General features: G+C 44.9%; 1 protein-coding gene across 4 annotated transcripts in view; it reads right to left on the reverse strand.

Moving 5' to 3' along the window:
* LOC137414052 (cortactin-binding protein 2) overlaps nucleotides 1–22680 on the reverse strand; it is an 81654-nt gene that overhangs the window by 44211 nt on the left and 14763 nt on the right. For all 4 annotated transcript variants that reach the window (XM_068099516.2, XM_068099539.2, XM_078769967.1 and 1 more), the window contains exons 2-3: nucleotides 19680–19793; nucleotides 842–1078 (exon numbers count right to left, since the gene is read on the reverse strand). In XM_068099516.2, the coding sequence (XP_067955617.2) occupies nucleotides 842–1078; nucleotides 19680–19793 (351 nt within the window). The remainder of the gene's footprint in view (nucleotides 1–841; nucleotides 1079–19679; nucleotides 19794–22680) is intronic.

Consider the following 22680-nt stretch of genomic DNA (forward strand, 5'->3'; position numbering starts at 1 on the left):
AAATAAGAATGTGCTGTGGCAGGATAGTGTAGAGGTAGGCCCACTCGCCTCTTTGCTGTCTGGCCTGAGTTTGAATGAGTTTGAAGTTTGAATCTCGGCCCAGCTATAAACTGCCGTCCTGGTGTTTCGCAGGCAAGAAGATTGATCGATATCAGACGATATGTGTGCAGACCATCAGATGGACATTAAACTGGGCTTCCTGTATGATAGCATTTGTTGGCGGACGCTAAAGATACCGTGGTGTCCTCCACTGAGAGTAGGCGAGCCGTTACCAGCATCCTGGCCAAAAAACAAATTCCTGTCCTAACCCACAGGGGGCACTGCATCAATGGCACAGCTATGCCCCCAGCAAATGACGCTACCCACATCCATTGTGCTGCAGGCGAAAGAAGAATAATGCTTTGCAATATATGTCTCCTGCCGGTCCCAATATTTTGCATAGTAAAGCCATAACAATTTTTTTAAATTGCTGAAATGCCCTAAAACTCAAACTTGTTCTGTAACTTATAATAATAAAGCCATGTAGCAAGTTTCAGTTGAATATGTTAAAGGGTATGGAAATAATTCAAGAAAACGACAAGCGGGACAGACAGTCAGAGACAGAGAGCAAACCTATAGTCCCCTCTGGGTAGGGGACTAATAAGAGAGGGGTGGAAAATACAGGAGAGTGCGGGTATAAGGAAGGCATGGAAGATGGGAGACAAAACAGATTATAAAGATATGCAAGCAAGGGGGACATTAAAAGTCATACAACTGTGAAAGGTCAAAATTCTGCCATTTCTGCATACGTAATATGTGGATGGCCCCCAAAGCAAATGCCTAACTGCTCTTGACCACATACCTTTCGAAGTTTTGTTTCCATAGAAACGAGCTGGGTCAGCATCCTCTCCTTACAGTGTCGCCACTGGGAACCAAAGGCCTCCAGGATTGCCGCAGATCCCCACGCCCCTCCTTGTCCCCCAACAGCTGCAGGTAAAGGTCCCATAAATAGCCCCCCATCCCGTTGGAGAGCCATGAAAGGGTCTCTCCCAATGAGGCCCCAGTATCGCTCCTGGATGAAGTCATCTCTGCACTGGGCCTGAAATGCAGAACAATAACAATAAGTTTGAACTTCTTTGAGCGAAGTACTGACCATCATCATACTAAAATACGCCATTTGTGTCTGTCTGTCTCTGTCTGTCTCTCTGTCTCTCTGTCTCTCTGTCTGATGAATTTTTGATGCAAATACATTTCGTCCTTACTTATCCAATCTCAACCAAACTTGACAGGATGACGAAGGGTTACACAATGAAGGTTGTAGCGCATTCATTTGCCGCCCTCCCCAAGGGGGTTTTCTCCCCCAGAGCGAGTTTGCTCGCCATTGCTGTCAATGGGGTTGCATGTTGAGGTGTATATAAATGTTAAATGAGCTTTATCGTGGCGTTTTTCCAAAGACGCTTTTAATAACAAAATTAATTATAATCGCATATTGTTAATGTTATTACAAAACAAAATTAATACCAATAATATCCCACTTCCCTAAGGCGTTTTCCCTGCAGTGATAACGTGTATAAATAGCATATAGTTATAATGGCGTTTCCGTGGGAGCAACGGCTTCTACAGGAAGTAAAAATATTATAAACCACAAACACGAATGCTTAGCTTTTTAAACAGTCGCTAATGCTCTTTATAACACTAAATGAAGAAATTTGGAGGAATCCCGACATCCGTGAAGTAAGGTTTACTTCCAGAACTGAGCGAAGATCTACTGTACTCTATATAACCCACAAATGTTGGGTTAATAACATGGCCCTTTCTGCCGCTACCATGGCATTTTGCATCGCGAACTTTTGAAACTCGCTCCTGCTGTTTCATACGAAACTGAAAGGGAGGAAGCCCGGGTTGTGCTTCTTTACCAAGCAGCTAGCTAGCGCTTGCCAAGCCAGCCGTTCCTTAACGGTTTTGAATGGAGTGCTTGCTCGAATGCTTAAGCCACGAGGCGATCTCTTTACAAGAAACTTGGTAAATGAACACATACCCAATGTTCTTGAGACCCGACCATAGATCGACTGTAATCTATATACCCCAAAGAGGAATGACCCTTCCTGCCCCTCCCGGAGTCTGCGGGTGTACTAGTACAAGAAATACACCATTATTTAAAAATTAAAACTTGTTTTTCCTTCATCATCAAGTCATCTGATCTTCATTGACATTTCTTTGGTGGCAATTACAGAGGTGGCCATTTTGTTTGACAAAGGATGGGCTTTGTCGGCACTGCACCAATCCAGTAGAATTTGGCCTGATCCACCCCATATGGAAGCAAATATACAACCGGATTGTCCAGAGGCGGAGGGGCCACCAAGTGAGCTGTCCTGACCAACCATAATGACGAGTTCTCAGCTCACTGTTTGAGCTGAACATCTTGCATCGGTCATGCTGGGAAAATATTGGCTTTTATACACTGACCACAGCAGGCCCAAACACTCTCAGCTACAAGGATTAACGTTCAGACGCTTTTGCCTGGAAAAGAATCAGGAACTGGAAGCTCAGAGCTCCCAAAATAGTAGCTTTTGTTTAATGGCCTGTAGCATCACCAAACGGTAATATGTGGCAAATCCTCTTTACATTTGAGTCACCAAAACCGTAATTATTTCACATCTTGTAACAAAGCCCTATTTTTACATGCAGTAGATGAAACAGGTTACAGGGAAGTAGAGGAATTCAACCAACCTGGAGAAATATCATAAATAATCATGTATCTAGATATTACGTACACATGAGAACATGTTGGGAAGCATTGGACTGAAGACTTGGAAAGAAGACTTGACTAAAGAACATTTGAACTAGAACGAAACTTGGTAGAGAGCATACCTCCACCAGGCTGAACAGTTTATATTTTGTATCCGCTGAAAGGCCGGATCTGGATTCGGACCTGAACCAAAATCTAATCGGATTGTTCTTGTCACCTAAACAACTCATCCACCTAGTTTCGTCCAAATCCATCCACAACTTTTTTGAAATATGCTATCTATCGTTTTTGGCCCTATAATTCAATGGTGAAGAATCACCTAAAAAATCCTCTCTGATCCGGATCTGGATTCGAATCTCCTCCAAACTTGAAGCAATTCTTGCTCGTCAGTTGTCCCACACCCAACCTATCCATCAGGTTTCATTCGAATTCGTCCACAACTTTGAGACATTGTGCTATATATTGTTTTCCCCCTATCTCTCAATGGTGAAGAATCACTTTTTAAAATCTCGGATCCAGATCCGGATCCGGATCTTCACCAAAATCGAATCATTTCGTCCTTGTGACATACCCAACCTCTCCACCCAATTTCGTCTGAATCCGTTCACAACTTTTTGAGATATCCTGTTCAAAAACAAACAAACAACCAACCGGGGGTGAAGACATAACGTCCATCCACCTTTGGTGGCAGGGTTAAAAAGAAGGAAGCAAATAGTGGATCATATCGGAATAGAGAATGAAGAGGTGGGATGAAAGAGGAAGGTTGAAAAAGGAACAGGAAGGAATGTAGGCGTTTGGGGTTCGGGGAGATGGGGAGAGGAGGTGAAAGCTCAAACATTATATTATTTTGCACACATAACATGTCATACATACGATGCACAATTTTCCATAAATAATGTCTGAACTTGATGTAGCACACAACGCTTTGGGATGTACTTTGGCATGGATATTTAGAGGCTGAGAGACTGATCGCCTAAAGTGTTTACAAGAGTCACGTTGTGCATATGATGGCGATTGGAAGTCCGATCAACAGTCAGGTGGGTGTGGGAGAGTGGTTGTGGTTGGGAGGGGTTTCTGGGAAGGTGGTGACCATAATCAACTGACTCCTATAGAGGGTTATAATGTTACTGCAATGTTTGTGCAAAACCTAACACGCACTTGCGAGCGATGACCTCAAAGAAAAAAGGCTCCTTTTTTTTTTCTTCTTACTTTTGGGTTTTTCTTTTTTTTTACTTTTGGATTTATCAAAGTTTTTGTTTTTTTTCACTATTGGATTCATTAAAGATTTGTTTTTTTTACTTTGGGGTTTATTAAAGGTTTTTTGTTTTTTTTACTTTTGGATTTATTAAAGGTTGTTTTTTTCCCCTTTTGGATTTATTAAAGGTTGTTTTTTTCCCCTTTTGGATTTATTAAAGGTTTTTTTCCCCTTTTGGATTTAATAAAGGTTTTTTTTCCCTTTTGGATTTATTAAAGGTTTTTTTTTTTTTACTTTTGGATTTCTTAAAGGATTTTTTTTTTACTTTTGGATTTATTAAAGGTTTTTTTCCCCCTTTTGGATTTATTAAAGGTTTTTTTTCCCTTTTGGATTTAATAAAGGTTTTTTCCCCCTTTTGGGTTTATTAAAGGTTTGTTTTTTTTACTTTTGGATTTATTAAAGGATTTTTTTTTTACTTTTGGATTTATTAAAGGTTTTTTTTTTCCCTTTTGGATTTATTAAAGGTTTTTTTTTTTTTTTCTTTTGGATTTATTAAAGGATTTTTTTTGGTTTTTACTTTTGGATTTTAAGGAGACCAATCTGTTTCGTCTGTGCAAGACAATCCCAGAATCATCATTTCCATTCTGGTACTTTGCAGTTCAACTACACACCTCTTACAGAAAGGTTTTACATTGACTGGGAAAGACTTTTCCTTTTGTGGACTTTCATCCAATTTTTTTCATAACTTTTGTGGCATTTAGTTGTGGCATTCAGTTGTGGCATTCAGTTGACACGAGTAAAGGCAGGCACATATTAGCAGAATCCAAGGAGATTAGGTACTCCAGGATGTGCATGCAGCATTGCAGCTGTTGTACAGTAGCTTTACGCAGTCAGGCCCGATTCCCACCAAAATCGGGAAAGACGGACATTGTTAATTTTTTCTTTCCACCAATGCCACACAGGAAACACTAGTGTTATTTAAATCAAAGTTCCTCTGTAGGATCTGCCAGCCAATCAGCTTTCAGCTTATTATAATTGTGGATGGAATTTTGCACGTTGTTGTTGTGGTTGTTGTTGTTGTTGTTTAAAGACTCGCCCACCCTGAGAAAATAACTGCAAATACATACAAGAATGCTCACAAGTACGGAGCGAAGTAGAGATTTTCCTTTTTTTTTTTTTTTTGTATACAGAGTCGAGGCTCGTGTAAGAGCTAACACATTACACACGAAAGCATGCACGGACACATAAAACGTACAACAAGCGTTACGCCTAGGTCCCCCGTCGGTGAAGTGACGAGTTGACAAAGAGGAAGACGCAAGGCGGCCATCTTGGATTTTGACGTGGCGACCCAATTTTCAATAGCGTTCTTCCTTATGCGTAGATACACCCACACACCAGATTAGAAGTTGGTACTTCGCTTATTTTTCAAGATATTCCGCTCACAAGGTTCAGACATACATGGCGGCGGCCATCTTGGATTTTGACGTGGCGACCCAATTTTCAATAGCGTTCTTCCTTATGCGTAGATACACCCACACACCAGATTAGAAGTTGGTACTTCGCTTATTTTTCAAGATATTCCACTCAAGGTCAGAAATACATGGCGGTGACCATCTTGGATTTTGACGTGGATTGCACCCACACACCAAATTAGAATTCGGTCCTTCGCTTACGCACGCACACACGTTTCTTACGCACGCCCGCCTGCATGGACGCATGCACACATGAACGGAGGGGAAAACCATAGTCCCCCTTTCGCTCCGCGGTGTGACGGGGGACAATAACGGGGGCGGGAGAGAAGAGGAGAGGAGAGCATACAAGCACAACAGTAGAGAGCAGGGACGTCAGTAGATCTGTGAAAGGGAGAGGGTCGATGGGGAGGAGGGGGGAGAAGGGGGGAAGGGAAGGGGTACACGGAATAAAGCAAATGAACACTACTAGGAATTTCAGGAAAGAAGTTGGAGATTGAAAGATGTGGTTTGGGATGTTTTAAACGGGGGTAGAAAAGATCAAGGTTTTGGACTGGGAAAGATAAGAGATGGTGGTGAACAGCTGTTTTAAAGACCTGCAGAAAGGAGTGGGTTTTAAGAGAGTGTGGGAGTTTGTTCCAGAGGCAGGAGAAAAGAGGAATGAAAGAGTGAAGGTGAGCAGAGTCTTGATTTTGGCAGTTTCACCAAAGTGGATTTCTGGCAGATCTTGTGTGTCCTGCAGGAATATTTGGGGGACAGAGCACAGACAGAGCAGGGGAATCTCTGGAGAGGAGTCGGTAGAAGACAGAAAGCCCACCAACATGAGTGTGGTGAGAGAGAGAAAGGCCCTCAGAATCAGCTTCATCATGGGAGATTCCAATGATTCTGAATGCTTTGGTTTCAACAGCCTGAAGCCGAGCTAGGTGTGAGGCAGGCGCAGTGGCGCACCAGCCCAGGGAGGAGAGCAGTATTCCATTGACCTGCGGATGAAAGCCTTTTATGTGGTGAGAAGCTCAGAAGTGCCCAGAAAGGACTTCGCACGACGGAGGATGCCCAGTCGGCGACTGGCTTTGGAGGCCAGCTTGGAAATGTGGTTTTCCCAGGAAAGATCATGGCAGATAGTGAGACCAAAAAGCATGAGTGACAGAACTTATTTGAGAGGATTGTTGAGAAAGTAGATGGGAGGGTTGTCCAGATGGTCTTTTCAAAGAGATATAGTGAGAGTGTGAGATTTCTCAGGATTGAAAGACTTGTTCCACTTGTTTGACCAAATTTTTTGACAGTTGTTTAGAGACTTACAAATTTTGTGTTTTAATGTGAGGGTTAGAGTTGAGTTTTCCTCACCCGAAACCAAAACCAAAGCATACACCACCTACGATACACCCCGGACTTGGTCCTCGAGTGTCCATAGCGGTGTATCCTTTATGAAATGATTGTGAAGGATTGTGAGGATTGTGAAGCGCCAACCTATTTTTTTCAATGGTATTAGCTGCTTACTTGTGTCTTTTGTAATTCCTGTGAATAAAATGACCCCAAGATTTCTTCCCCATTCATATCATATAATTTGTAAGTCCAAGGAACTGTATCCATTACATCAACAATTTTTAAAAGTTCATTCGTCCATCTCTTTGTATAACCTTTTTGAAAATGGCTTTTCCATCTGTATATTCTTACAATATCACCAACTTTAAACTTGGGATTCCTTAAATGAATTTCCTTTTCATATTCCAATTTTGTTTTGTTTTGTTCCCTGCTTGTCGTTAAAAGGCGGCAAAAAAAGGGTTGGCGTCAGGAAGGGCATCCGGCCGTAAAACATTGCTTCAAAAAGGGGACCGAAAAACAACAACAACCACAGTTCCCGAAAAAGGCCAACCCCCGCTTGCGGGGAAAAATGGCCTCTAAAGGTGGTTTTATTCCAATTTTGTAAATTTTTAAAAGTCCCTGGTGTTGAGCTAGCGGCTAAGGTGCCAGCTTAGGATCCTAGGATCCTGGGTTCGAATCCCGGTCGATCGCTGAATTAACGCCAGGGGGGTTGACTCAGCCTGTCATCCTTCTGAGGTCGGCTAATTGAGTACCAGTTCACTGGTAATTCCCTGCTTGTCGTAAAAGGCGACAAAAAGGGTTGGCGACAGGAAGGGCATCCGGCCATAAAACATTGCTTCAAAAAGGGGACCCAAAAACAACAACCACGGTCCCCGAAAAAGGCCAACCCCCGCTTGCGGGGAAAAATTGCCTCTAAAGGTTTTTTTTTTTGGTTTTTTTTTCAATTTTGTAAATGTTTGATGGTTTTGATTTTGTTGATGAATGAACTGTATTATTGTAATTATCTACAATATCCTGAATTAAAGATACCCATTGTTGAGAACCGAGTTGTGTGAATTTTTTTTATAATCTCTCTTTCAAAGTGTGATTAAAACGCTCAATAACAACTGCCTTCCCTTCTTTAAAGGTGCTGTATAATTTAATACCATTATCTTTGAGAAATTCTTTCAGAAATACAGCCTCGTGTTGGCTTCGTGGCTAGGGTGCCAGCTTAGGATCCTAGGATCCTGGGTTCGAATCCCGGTCGATCGCTGAATTAACGCCAGGGGGGTTGACTCAGCCTGTCATCCTTCCGAGGTCGGCTAATTGAGTACCAGTTCACTGGTAATTCCCTGTTTGTCGTAAAAAGGCGACAAACAGGGTTGGCGGCAGGAAGGGCATCCGGCCGTAAAACATTGCTTCAAAAAGGGGACCAACAAAAACAACAACAACCACGGTGCCAGAAAAAGGCCAACCCCCACTTTGCGGGGAAAAATGGCCTCTAAAGGTGGGTTTTTTTTTATCTTTGAGAAATTTCATAAATATTTTGTTATGGAACTCTGTTCCCTCATCAGTCCATAACCTCTTTGGTTTCCTTTTGCTTTTACTAAATATTTCACTGAAAGCCTAGCTCCTTCATTTTAGCTCTTTCACGACCCTCGATTCAGTATACAAAAAAAAAAAAAGAAGCTAACATAAGAGTATTACCCCTTTTGTTTTTCAAAGATGGAATGGAATGAAAGCTCGCGAGATCACGGCGAGGTCACGTCTTTTCAAAGCTGTTCCATGCGCTCACGCTTTCGAAGCTAAGTGATCCTTCTCAATTGTGTTTTTGTCGAGACTGTATCTATCTTTCGGTGTATGTACCTATAGCGTATCTTTTGGAAAATTTTCGGTGCTAATTTTTCGTACATGTATACACAATCGTCGGTTAATGCGTATCGAGTATTCTGAGGCCTAGTACTCGTAGGCTTGGCTACTGTACCGTCTCCGACCTTGTGGTGTTGTTTTTCTCTCAGCGATTCGTCGAATGCGCTGCATTTATTTTCGTTCTCTGTTTCGTCCCAGTCGTTCACCCCATACCTCCTTGTTTAATATCTCTACTCAAAAAAAAAAAAACCCCAAAAAAATATTTCCTTCCCAGGTCTTATTCGTTTATTTGTTGTTCTTTTTTGTTCGTTCGTTCTTCGTTTGCGATCACGTGGTTAGAAATGTATAATCTCTCCCCCGAACAACTATTTTCTCTCATATATTATAACACCCTTTTCTTCTTTTCCTACAAAAGGATGCTTTCGTCTTGCTCACCAAATCTATTCATTCCAAAAAATATATATAATACCATCTCTTACAGTTCCTCCTTTCTACATTCCCTAAACTACCCAGAACTCCAGCCCTCCTTCAGTGTCCTCAAACGTATTTTTGACTCGAAGGTCTCAAACTCATTTTGCAAAAAATGTTCGTTTCCCATGAATCGTACACTTTTCAAAATCCAATCTCACCCCTCCCCTCCAAATCCTCCCCATCACCCATCCCTTTCAAATCTCCCCCCTTGCCCCTTCCCTCCCCTCCCTCCTAAACTCCCCCCCACACCCCTCTCCTCTGAGACTCTCCCTCGCTCCTCCCCTCCTAGACTCCTCTCACTCCTCCTCCTCAAAGCATCCTCCCTGCTTCTTCCCCCTTCCAACTTTCACCTTCATCTCCCCCAACCTTCTGCCTCGCTCTTCCCCCTCCTCAAATAACACCTCACTGTGCCTCACCCAATCTCCATCAAACCTTTTGTCCGCCCCATTCTTCCCTTTCTCCAAGCTATTCTGAAATCTCTGAAATCTCTGACACACCTTCAACAGCTCTCCCTTCCTCTTCCTCCTCTTCCACATCTTACCCTACCCCTCCCCCCCCTGTTCTGGACCCGATGCTCCCCCTTCCTCGTCATTAACGGTATGGACCTCAAACATCCGGGGCCTTCGCTCAAACTTGACTGATCTCTCCATACAGGTTGCTTCTGACAAACCAGATGTGATCTGCTTAACAGAAACTTTCCTCCTTCATGATGTCTCTGATGCCTTGGTATCTCTCCCAGCTTACTCCCTCCTCCGGTATGATAGACCTGAGCCTCGTCCTGGAGGTGGGGTTGCTATCTTTATAAAAAACTCTCTTCCTCACTCGCCCTCCACTGCCCTCTCTCCACCTCACCCCCAGGAATACCTTTGGCTACGGCTTCCCCTTCGCTCCCACCTTTTGTTCATATGTGTGTTGTACCGTCCACCAAACAGCGATGACTCCATCTACATCTCGCTGTCTGATAATATGGACCAACTTCTATCTACCCATCCCAACTCTCTCTTCCTCATATGTGGTGATTTCAATTGTCACCATGCCAGTTGGCTGGGTGTGGGTACCTCTCTCACCAGCCATGGCTCTTCAGCAAAGGACTTCTGCGACTCACTGGGACCGACACAATCTGTCAATTTCCCGACCCGGATCTCAGTCAACGGAGCATCTTCTCTTCTGGATTTGGTTTTGACAAACTTCCCTGAAAATGTCTGCTGCTCTTCTTCTGCTCCAATCGGCTCATCTGATCATGTGCTTGTCAAAGTGGACATCTCTCTGACCATTCTCAGAGAGCCTCCTCAGCGTCGACGAGTCTGGCATTTCACTCAGGCCAACTGGCATGGTCTTCAAGCAGCCATCAATCATCTGGATTGGTCTCCCATCTCTACTGCCTCTGACATCAACTCATCCTGGGAATTCTTTCAAAGTAAATTGCTCTCTCTCATGCACAGATTTATCCCATCTCGTCTTCAGTTGTCATACCCTTCCTCCCGTCCATGGTACATGGAATCTTGTGGTGAGGCTGTTGCCCTGAAACAACTTGCTTTCGTCTCCTGGAAAGCAAATCCAACGGAAGGAAATCTCATTTCCTTTCACAAAGCCCGAAACAAGTGTGTGTCCACCCTCAGGAGAGCCAGGAAACAATATCTCACCGTTCTCAAGACCGAACTCTTATCTGTCTCCCTCTTCCAAATCCTGGTGGCATCTGGTCAAATCTGTTTCTGGTGTTTGTTCCCCCGCCATCCCCTCCCTCACCTCAAACGGCTTAACGGCCGACTCCGCACGTGAAAAAGCTGAATGCCTCAACTCTATGTTTGCCTCGAAATCTTGTGTCCCAAACCCATCCCTCTCTGTACCCACCGTACCCAGTCGTACCCAGCTGCTCCTGGACTCTGTGTCCTTTCCTCCTGACAAGGTGGAAAAGTTTCTGTCAACCCTAGACTCTGATTCTGATTCTGCAACTGGTCCTGGCGGCATCAGCCCACGGGTCCTAAAATCATGTGCTTCCGCTCTTTCACTCCCTCTTTCTGTTCTCTTCACCCTCTCTTTTGCTCAAGGTCATCTGCCATCTGCTTGGAAATCAGCCAACATCACCGCTTTGCACAAAAAAGGTGCAAAAACAGATCCCAGCAACTACAGACCAATCAGCCTTCTCCCAATTATCAGCAAAGTCATGGAATCCATCATTGCTTCAGATATGAAATCTTTCCTCTTCTCCAATGGCTTGATCTCTGATCATCAATTTGGTTTCAGACCTGGTCACTCTACTCTGGACATGCTGCTTCTGCTTTCTCAACAATGGATGGAGGTCCTCAACGCCAAACAGGAAATTAGAGCCGTCTCCCTTGACATTTCACGTGCCTTCGATACGGTCTGGCACCCTGCTCTGCTCACCAAACTCTCCTCCTTTGGTATCCATGGAAATCTCCACGCATGGCTGGCGGACTTCCTCTCTGGTCGTAGTCAACGTGTGGCCCTGAATGGGTTTCTCTCATCTCCTCTACCTGTTCAGGCTGGAGTTCCCCAAGGTAGTGTTCTGGGCCCTGTGCTTTTTCTGGTCTTCATCAATGATCTCTATGACTCTCTTGAAAATCCTCTCTATCTCTTTGCTGACGACTCTACTCTCTGTCGCTCCATTCCTCATCCCTCAGATCGGCAGTCTGCAGCCTCCTCACTCTCTGCAGACCTGGACAAAATCACAGACTGGGCAAACAAATGGAACATGTCTTTCAATCCTGATAAATCTCACACTCTTACGATATCTCTCCGAAAAGACGGACTGGAAAACCCTCCCATCCACTTTCTGAATAATCCTCTCCAAGAAGTTCTGTCACTCAAGCTTTTGGGTCTCACTATTTGCCATGATCTTTCCTGGGAAAACCACATTTCAAATCTGGCCTCCAAAGCCAGTCGCCGACTGGGCATCCTCCGTCGTGCGAAGTCCTTCCTTGGCACACCTGAGCTCCTCACCACATACAAGGCTTTCATCCGCAGCTCTATGGAATACTGCTCTCCCCTCTGGTCTGGTGCTCCTGCCTCACACCTAGCCCGTCTTCACGCTGTTGAAACCAAAGCGTTCAGAATCATTGGAATCTCCCGCGATGTAGCTAACTCCAAGGGCCTTTCACTCACTCACCGCAGGCAGGTTGGTGGTCTTTCCGTCTTCTACCGACTCCTCTCTGGCCTTGCCCCCCCAGCCCTCTCTGGGCTCTGTCCGCCAAATATTCCTACAGGTCGCACAAGATCTGCCTGCAACCCTCTTATGGTTAAACTGCCAAAATCAAGACTTTCTGCTCACCTTCACTCCTTCATTCCTCTTTTGTCCCCTTGTGTTTTATACTTCTCCCACCCCCCCCCCCCCTTCCCACGCCTCCTGCCCCCAAGCCCTCTCCCTCCCACACTTCTCCCTGCTCTCAAATGTTGTGGTTGTGTGCTTCCCCTTCTCTCCCCATCTTGTCTTCCGCTCCCTCTTTTTGTATATTTTGTTTGTCTGGTTGATTTGTTTGTGAAATAAAGGTTAGCTCTTTCACGAGCCTCGATTCAGTATACAACAACAACAAAAAAAAAAAAAAAAAAAAAAAAAAAAAAAAGGAGCAACCCTTGAAAATCTACTCCTCAAATCGATAACGGTTAAAGCATATTTGTATCCCCCATCATTATTTAGTTCAATTAAATCAGCAGACCAAATGTGGTCAGTGCCTTTGGAATAAACTTTCCTTCTTTTAAACTTTGTGATTATAGGTTTATGTAATTCATCAGCTAAAACTATTTGCTCATCAGTCTTGATGACATCATTAGAGCTTAATAGTTTTTTTTTAATAACCAAGCCCAAGTCTCCATTTAGCACTTGTCAATTTCTCCATGATAAACCTATCAACTTTCTCTCTCAACGTTGGATTTTGTATCAAACACAAATTATACAACATTTCTCTGTCAGCTTCGTGTTTTTCTTCCAACGTAGTGCTATTCCCATAATCAATACCATGCTTCATACACACTTCATCAACCCTATTTAGAGGTTTAGACCTAGGTTTAGGATTGTCAGCCTCATCTAATATTTTATCCAAGTTTGTTCCTGGACCACAGAAAGAATATCCAGGAAGGTGTAATTCGAAGGATGAATTGTATATGTCCACCTACTTCTGCAATATTATAGAAAACTAATATTATGTGAATGAATGAATGAATGATCGTTTTAAGGCCATTTTCCCTGCTAGAGCGGGGGTTAGCCTTGCGGGCCCCATGACAATCATGGTTCCCTGTTTGAGGCAATGTTTTTATCGCCGCATGCCCTTCCTGACGCCAACCCTTGGTCACGCTCTTAAGATGCGCAGGGATACGGTGTACCTATTCTAAATCGGGGTACACACCGTGATCATTCATCCCAGCAAGCTGGTACTCAATTTTCCGACCTCGCACAATTTCGGGGCTGGGTCGTGTGGCTCTACCAGCAGGTCTACCTACCTGCGCACCTCCGCCACTGAAGTCACCACCCGAGCTTGCCTAGCTCCTGCGACTACCCTAACTCAGGGAAGGCCCCTCCTGGCTCTCTCACCCCTCTGATACCCTCTCTGGCATTGGGCTACCCGGGTCCTTCTCAGATCCTCAGGCCCCGCTGAACTCTACACTGAACTCTACCTGGCTCCCAGAGCCTACCTGCGGCCTCACCTGGCCGACAGACAACCAGTGGCGGAGTGCCCATTTAACCATACTTACCAATTAAGCCCACACACCCAGCCATTCCACCCACTCATGCACCCCTCAAAGCAACAACTTGCTACTGTCTGCACCACAGATGTCAATATCCAAACAATTTACCTAAGCCCTCTACCTAACTTTCAACTACCCTCCCCGGGTATTCGTGAAGGGGTCTATCTTCCCCCATCCACTCCTTTGCACCATGCACTCTACACCACTCATTCCACACTACTCACTCCACACACCATTTATTCCACACACCTGTACATTCACTCAACACCATGACACATGCCCTCAATACACCACTCATACACTTTCTCCGGTCGTCCCCGACCAATGCCTCATTTCACCAAGTTCACCAATAACCAGATTCTCACACACACAACCATTCTCGACCAATGCCTCATTTCACCAAGTTCATCCACAAACAATTTCACTCAATTCCTCATTTGCACCTAAAGCTCATCCTCATACTCACACACACAGCATCATCTAACTATCTCCTTCCCTCTAATACTCATGCTTTCCCTGTCTTCCCTTACAATAAGCACTCCCCTCGTCATTATCATCCTTCTAATCTCTCTACGTCCCCTCCACTTGTATCAATGTCTCTACTTAAATCTCAGTCTCCCATGGTCATCTTTCTAAATCCCTAACAATTATCCTCGCCCGCCCTCAGCTAGTTTTCACTGCCACCCCATAATCTAAAGCTCATGTGCCCCAATAGAATGTGAGGTGAATGGTAAAGCTACCATTCGCCATCACTACTGCCATTACTAATCGTCCACTACTCTTGAGCCTCGTCGGGTGGGAATACATTCTCGCAGCTCGGCTTCGCAAAGCCAAGCAATGCATGCGGGTGGTCAGTCTCCTGTTGGTTGCGTCCGTCCTGCATTTTCGATTCTGGGGAGGAGGAGGCATGCTTGGGCCGAGGTTCCAGGCGCCATCCAGGCGCAGGGCCTTTCGGTCCCCGGCACGATGACCCAACCTCGCCCGGCCGGAGCACCGCGCCTGCCAGGGGGCGAAGGTCCAACCTGGCCTTCCTCCCCCGGAAACGTGCCATTTTCCCCTTGCGCCACTGCACGGCACCGACCATACAGGGCGGGACCCGGCCCGAATCGTGCACGCCACCGCGGCAACGATCCCCGCCGGCCCCCGCAGCACACAAAGAACACCACGCCCTGAGAGCTCGCTTCGGCTGTACGTCGCGCTAAACGCTGCCCCGGTCCGCGTCGATGCCCGAGTCGCATTCTCACACCACGCGACCCTTCCCATACTCACACATCCCGGCGCTCCAGCGCCTCCCATACACCCCCTGCATGGCGTTATTGCACTTTCTTGTGCACACTCGTTCTCCGCACACTCCGGTGCACACCACTCAGGCGCACTCACACCGCTCGCACACATCCTGGCGCACTCTTTTGTTACGTACTCTGTAACACTCCCGGGTGTGCACTCTATTGCACACCCAATCACGCGCTCTGGTGTGCACTCCCGCACACTCTCCTCAACCATCTCACACTCTGTGTCGCACCCCGTTCCACACTCCGTTTCAACACACTCTTCCCACACACACTCCATTGTGCACTCACTCTGTTTCATACTCGTGCTCCGGCGCAGTTCGCACACGCGCACCATTCACTTTCACACAGCGCACCACGGACCTTCCGCGAGCGCCCGGTTGACGTCGGAATCCCGAGCGCGCGAAAAATGCTTTCGCGCCAAACACTTTCGCGCCATACACAGCCCTACTCACCTTCGGGATTCTTTTCTCCTCTAACCGCATCTGCAAACTTTCATTTTGGTTAGGCAGCACGACATCACAATGCGAATGCAGACTTTGTACATATTCCATTTCTTCCTCCGATATATTTTCTAAGTCTGCCGTCTCTTCGGCCCCAATTTCGATTATAATTATTTCATTTTCTTTTTCCGCGACGACCGCCAGCGCTAATAAAATTTTCTCTTCTACTTCAGCGGCCGTCGGCTTTCCCATACCTCGTGTCGCGATTTCTATACCCTCGGTCATTTTAATTGTGCCCTGCTCAGGCTCGCTCTTCCCGCGTTTCTCAAATCACGTTACCTCGTCGCGTACCAATGTGCCCTTCCCGCCCGACCTGCGGTCAATGTCTTTCCCCATCTCTTTTATTTGGCCTCCCATTCTGTTACCACACCCTTTTAACCCGTCCTTCATTCCTTCCATTTGATTATCTTGGGTGGCCATCCTGTTTTCCATCCCCACTAACCCCTCTTTCATTTTTCATTTGGCCACCCATGTCCTTCAATTGGCCCCCCATTTCCTTCATTTGGCCCCCCATTTTGTTTTCCATATGATTTAACCCTTCTTTCATTTCTTCCCTCGATTTGTCCATTTTTGCATCCAGTTGGGTCAGGAATAGTCTAAGGTCAAATCCGATTTGCACAGCGGCCCTAGCTGCCACCACGGGCTCGGCTTCCGCCGCCATGTGCGAGGCGCCGCCATTTTCTTCGCCTGCCACCCCTACTGCTGCACCCTCACCCTCACCCTCATCGATTGCATCCTCCATTTCTCCCAATTCTTCCCGGGGGTCCTGGGTTGATTCTACCTCCTCCATTTCCCTCACCGGCATCCGACCGTCTTGACTAGCCATGGCACGATTTCAATTTGGATTGTAATAAAATTTCGGCCGCTCGTAATTTGAAGTGCGTTAGGCACTTCGGGTCCAATCCCACTTCACTGACACCAATTGTTGCGGCCAATATGCAAAATTGGTGTCCAAAATTTGGTCTAAAAATTTAGTCCCAGGTTCCAAATCCCCACTCCTGACTACCAATTGTTGCAGATCTCCTCGTCGGCCTTTCCCCTTACCAAGGGGGGATTAGTCCTCTTGTCTTTTACTAGCCGACGCGATCTGGGGCTATGACGTTCCTTCCGGACGGCGTTGAATAGGGTGGTAAGCCGAATTCCTATTACCTAAGTACCAACGCCGGCCAGGAAGCAAGGAAATAAACCCCGCCTGAATCACGGTTATAAGTGGAAACGCCGAGCGATAGCGAACCGTGATCCGAGCCGTTAACAAGAACTAAACCCGATCTGAGCGGTTCCGAATCGTGCCATGCTTACCCAATGGAGGAAATGACTGATACGGTCGAATTAGGAAAGAAACAAGGAAGAACAGATTTATTTACAATTTGTACAGGAAGGAGAAAAAGAACACACAGTGCAGCTTAATACAGTCTTAACGTATCCCAGGACACGGACCCGTTTCACTCTCAGACACACTCACACGGGGATGTAGATGGTCGGGTTGATGGTCCAGGGATGATGGCGTCCAGGCAGTTTCACTCCGGTCCCCGACTCGTACCGCGAAGCAGATGGTCAGGGTGGCAGAAGCTCCCCACGGGTCGTTGACGCGGAGCGGACAATTACGGGGTTAAATGCGGGGCGAAAGGTAGGCTGGCTGGGCGGTTACTGGCGACCACGGTCGCGTACGTATTAGATGAACCGGGCTATATGCGCTCCCAATACAGGCTCAATAGGCGCTCCCCAATGCAAGTTCAATAGCATACGTCCTCATACAAAGCGCATATCCGCTGCATTCCTCATACAATCAGACGTCTCCGCGCAGTCCTTTTCAGCACAAGCTCCCTCTAAGTCCTGTTGCACGAGCGCTGTTGCGTAAGACCTCTCAAGGGCTTTGTGCGCACGCTTATATAGCCTTTTCAGCGAACCTTCCAGCACTTGCTAGATGCGCCCTTACCATGCCCTCTTAAGCCATGCCCACCGAGCCCTGGTTGGTCGTTGCCCTCACCGTCACCACCTTCTGACGTGCTGCTTGATGCGGCCACACCTCTTCCTCACGCTCCTCCCCCTTTCCAGGCCTACCTCATGGCATTTGGCTGGTTTTGAGTCAAAACCTAAGGGCAGCGAACGCTGTTGGCAAACGAGGTGGATTGGAGGGTAGCCGCAAAATGAACGGGACCGAAGCTTATTTATTTTACACAACGCAGGTATCACTAGTGGAAATGGCCTTATCCTCACACATACTATGACATAACTAATGTTCTAAGGTGGCCTACGTGTTGCTTGTGGACTAACTATGGGGCAAACCTTTAACCTTTAATGATGTTATATTTACACTCAGAACCGCAACTATATATATATATATATATATATATATATATATATATATATATATATATATATATATATATATATATATATATATATATATATATATATATACACATACATATATATATATATATATATACATACATATATATTAGATATTTATTTATGTATATTTATATATATTTATTTTTAAAGCAAAAACTATGGCACTTCGGTGGAATTCGTTTTGAAAGCCATTAACTAGACCTATTGGCCGATGTATATTCCAAGTTTCAGCTAGTTTCAATGTATAGCCCTTGAGATATGAGCATCAACACATTTTGGGCGGATGGACGGACGGACGGACACCAAAGTGAGTTCGAGAGTTTTCGAAATAAAACTCAAGAATGCAGAAACAGACGTTGCTTAAATTTGGAACATATTACCTCGACGTACAAAGCATTTACTAATGAAATTTGCAGCCAATTTCGTCCAGTAGAAGCCGAGAAATTTTTTTCAGTCCCCATGTAAAAGCTGCACACAGAGAAACGATCACTTATATGAAGGGAGGGGCGCTCTGTGCCTCCCTTCGATTTTTGTTAGTCGATTAGCGTCCCTTCAAATATCAACGATCTAGTGAGATATCGACATTGCGCAATCACTTATGCTAATGTAGCGCAACCACCCGGCGGTGATAGCTAGTGATGTTTACATCAATGTTTAAATGTACAATCCTAATGATGAGCCACTGTGCAATAGCTCGAAGATATAGCTGTTTATCGCCATGTATTCTGTCCTGAAATGGATGTAAACACTTCCGTGTGCTCTCATTGAAAGTAGTGTTTGTGTCATTTGCTTACAAACACAACATCATAATGGGTAATTTTGAACATTAATTGCACTTTTGCAGAGTGGCGAAGAAGCTGTGGCACGACATCGATATTAAAGTCACCGGATTTATCCGTCCATCTCTCCACTTGCCATGCTCTTGTTGCCCAGAAGTCATTGCGATATTACGTCTAGCGCTAGCATAGGCCTCTACAGAAGTGCACATCATCCCGACGTCCACCACTTCACCCGTCCTGTGCTTATGTATTTCTTTAAAGCTTTTTCTTTGTTCACGATGGGTGTGTGGGGGGATAAAATGCACATTGACCATGATGGTTGGAGAGGAGTGGAGGTGGGGGTGAGTGTTGTGTTTGAATATAGTGTTTGTTGCTCTGAGAGCAGCATGTTTGGGGGCAGCGCTTTTTGTATGCATACTTCGCCATCTTGATTAAAAACTCTCCTACATGGGGTTAGAGTCGAGTTCAGTTGTGGTGATGGTACCAGTCAAAATAGGCCCACTCCTTCTCAGGCACCGGCTCAGGGTCCTCAACGGAAGACCCTGATGATGCAGGAGAACTGGCAACTGAGAGGGGGTGAAGTTTTCTCATCATTCACATGAAAGGCAAGAAAGAATGGTGTTGATCTTCTTTTTTAATTGGGCTATCGTGTTTTGATTTTTTTTTAAATGAGTCTTTCATGTCGATATTCTTATTTAAATTAATGAAAATACGTCTCAAAATTTTCGGTTTACGATACCACACACCTCTGTTCCCATTACCGGATGTCAATAAATATATCGACAATTTGAAAAATGTTGTGTTGCGTTGATGATGTTTTTTCAATGTCTTATTGAGCCAATCGTATCGAGCCATTGCCCAGCCCGAGTGGACGGTAATCTAAATTACTTTCAAAAAAGCACCACATTGCTTTCCAGTATTGAAAATAGAGCTGTTGGCTCCCAGTGGGGTCATGGTGAACACTGGGGATCAATTTTTTTTTTTAATTTGAATGAGTATTACAATGAAACGTACGTACCCGGATAACGTCCAGTGCGAGGTCCCGAGCCTGGATCTCTCCTTCCAGCACTCCGAGCAAAGTCAGCAATGGCTGTTGAAGACTATCAAACATCAGGTCCTCCATAATCGCCTCCTAAGGGTCAGTAAGACAAGCCTCAAGTTTATATGCAGCTCTCATCGGCATCGAGCAACTTGGCCGACATGACAGGAAAGTCTCAGCATTTGTTAAGCAACACAATTTATTTCGCAATTTGCCAGTTCCTCGACAGTTCCAAGGACTCCAGCAAGACAACACCGCAGTCACTTACAGATTCCTAAACCAGCAGGAAAGTCGTTTGCCACATTGCATGCTTATTTTCCAAACGCGAGATTATCACCATTCAGAATATTCTCTCTGATCGCAGAAATGTGCGTCATAAAAGGAAAACGTCGTAAAGATCGGACCTCAATGATTGTCGAACAGAGCTCTGTGTTTTTATCCGGTCAGAGAGAGTGTCTACGACTTCATTGGACAAGGTTAATATGAATTACAGAGGCAATGTGCATAGAAAAGCGAAAACTAAAAGAGACATATGGTAAATAACAAAGAGCAATCAGAGATTGCAGACCCTCGCCAGGACGTGATTTTAGTGGTTTTTAAGGCTTTTGCGTTAAAACAAATATGGCGGCAGAACCACGTGACCGATGAAGTCATCATATACTTTTTCTCCACCAATTTATCCCGAGATGACGCTCAATAAACTTCATCCTGATCATATGAAGTTTTGTACTCGTCAAATTATGACATCATAGTGGAGGCACCTATGACAATCATTAACACATCTTATTCCCCATGGAGAGTTCTTTACAATGAGCCATGTCTCAAAAAAAAATTCTATGCAGCGCTTTGCTTTGCTTGAGATAGAGGTGCAAATTTTTTCGGTTTTTCCAAGATGGCGCCTGTACCACGTGACCTATGACGTCATACTTGTCAAAACATTCTACAGGAGGTGCACCTATGGTGAAAATTTCGTGTCAATCAGACCAACGGTTGCAGAGAAAATCATATTCATTCTGTGCGGTCAAATAAACAAACAAGCAAACAAGAAATATGTCGTGCAGAGCACGATACTTGCGAAATCCCTAAAATAAGTTGTTGGCCTATGATGACCTCAAAAATAATTGGTGGTTGAATTCAGTGACGTGGGATTCAAATCCTCTTCAAATTTCAAGTCAATCGGATGAAAATTGAGGATTTTAGAAACTTGGCCTTTGTAGACCTCAAAAATATTGGGTGTTTGAATGAAGTGACCAGATATACAAATCCTCTTAATATTTCAAGTCAATCGGATGAAAATTGAGGATTTTAGAAATGTGGTCTATGTTGACCTTTTGGCCTATGTTGACCTCAAAAATACTTGGTGTTTGAATGAAGTGACCAGATATGCAAATCCTCTTAATATTTCATGTCAATCTGATGAAAATTGAGGATTTTAGAAACTTGACAAAGTTAGTGACCTTTGTCCTATGTTGACCTATTAACCTTTTGACCCCCCAAAAATAGGCTTCTTGCTTATGACCAACTCTCTACCAACTCTACCATTTGGTGAAGTTTCGTGAAGATCGGTTGAAAATTGTGACCTGTAGGCGATCACCAACACCAACAATCACCAACATGCACAAACCACCTCAGATAGAATGAATGGCCCCTTCCAGCATTACCCACTACTGCTCATCCTGAAGTTCATGCTAGTGACATACAAACAGACAAACAGACAAACAGACAGAATAACGCACAAGACCAACCAATATACTTGAAAAATCTTCGATTTTCATAAGTAACAGACAAACAAACGGACTCAAATGCAATACCCTCTCCCCTGGCAAGGGTAACAAGGAAGTTAGTCGAGGGAGGGTGGGTTACAAGCATTAAAATCTGCACAACGATTCAGACAAGAGGAACCAGTAGAGACAAAGTGCGACGACATACAAAATAGCTCACAGACAGGCTGGAGATTACGAGGTGCGGGAACAAGTTTCTGAGAAATGGGAAAAATTAAAGGGGAAATAGGAAAAGGAAGATGGGGAGACAGGTTCACCCTGCAGAGACGGAAGATTTGAGGCTTTTTGTATACAAGATCGAGGCTCGTGTAAGAGCCAAGATTAATGACAAAAAAAATAAAATAACGGACATCGAGTATTTAAAAAAAAAAAAAAAAACTGACGGAGTAAAAATAATAATAATAACTAGCCGAAACCCGTGGAACATCCACGGAAGGGAGGATGTGGTGTATGGATAGAGTGTACCATTATTGATGGCATAGGGGATTTGCTTGTCCGAGTAAGAGTTAGGAAGAAAGATGAGAATGAAGAGTGCGTATATGAACAACGTATTTATTGCAATCTACTTAAATGACAACGCTACGATATACTTTTGAAAAATGAATGGATTCGTAATAGGAATCAGCATAGCACCACTCTGGGATTGTCCACTCAGTGGACGGCTTGCTGTCGCCTTCGCCCAGCAGACGCCAATACGATGGCTTCGTAAGATGGCGTCGTATCGGCAGTTAAACGGATGCTTTTGGGCCCCAACGTCGGCTAATTCAGATTTTTCGAGTATGCCTGTACGTGATAAACAAAGAGCGCGGTTCGTAGATCGTAAATCCATTAGTGCCGTGGGCATCGGGTCACTGGGTGCGGCGTAAAAGGGATAAGTCGAGTCCTTACGCTATTATTATATAGACTAGCCGAAACCCGTGGAACATCCACGGAAGGGAGGATGTGGTGTATGGATAGAGTGTACCATTATGGATGGCATAGGGGATTTGCTTGTCCGAGTAAGAGTTAGGAAGAAAGATGAGAATGAAGAGTGCGTATATGAACAACGATCGCCGACACCGGGACAAATGCATGCTCTGGATTGTCCACTCAGTGGACGGCTTGCTTTCGCCTTCGCCTGTCCAATCAGCGGACGGCTTGCTTCGCCTTCGCCCAGCAGACGCCAATACGATGGCGTCGTATCGGCAGTTAATCGGATG

This window comes from Myxine glutinosa, chromosome 1 (genome assembly GCF_964187855.1).
Source record: "Myxine glutinosa chromosome 1, kmMyxGlut1.1, whole genome shotgun sequence".
Taxonomy (NCBI): Eukaryota; Metazoa; Chordata; class Myxini; order Myxiniformes; family Myxinidae; genus Myxine; species Myxine glutinosa.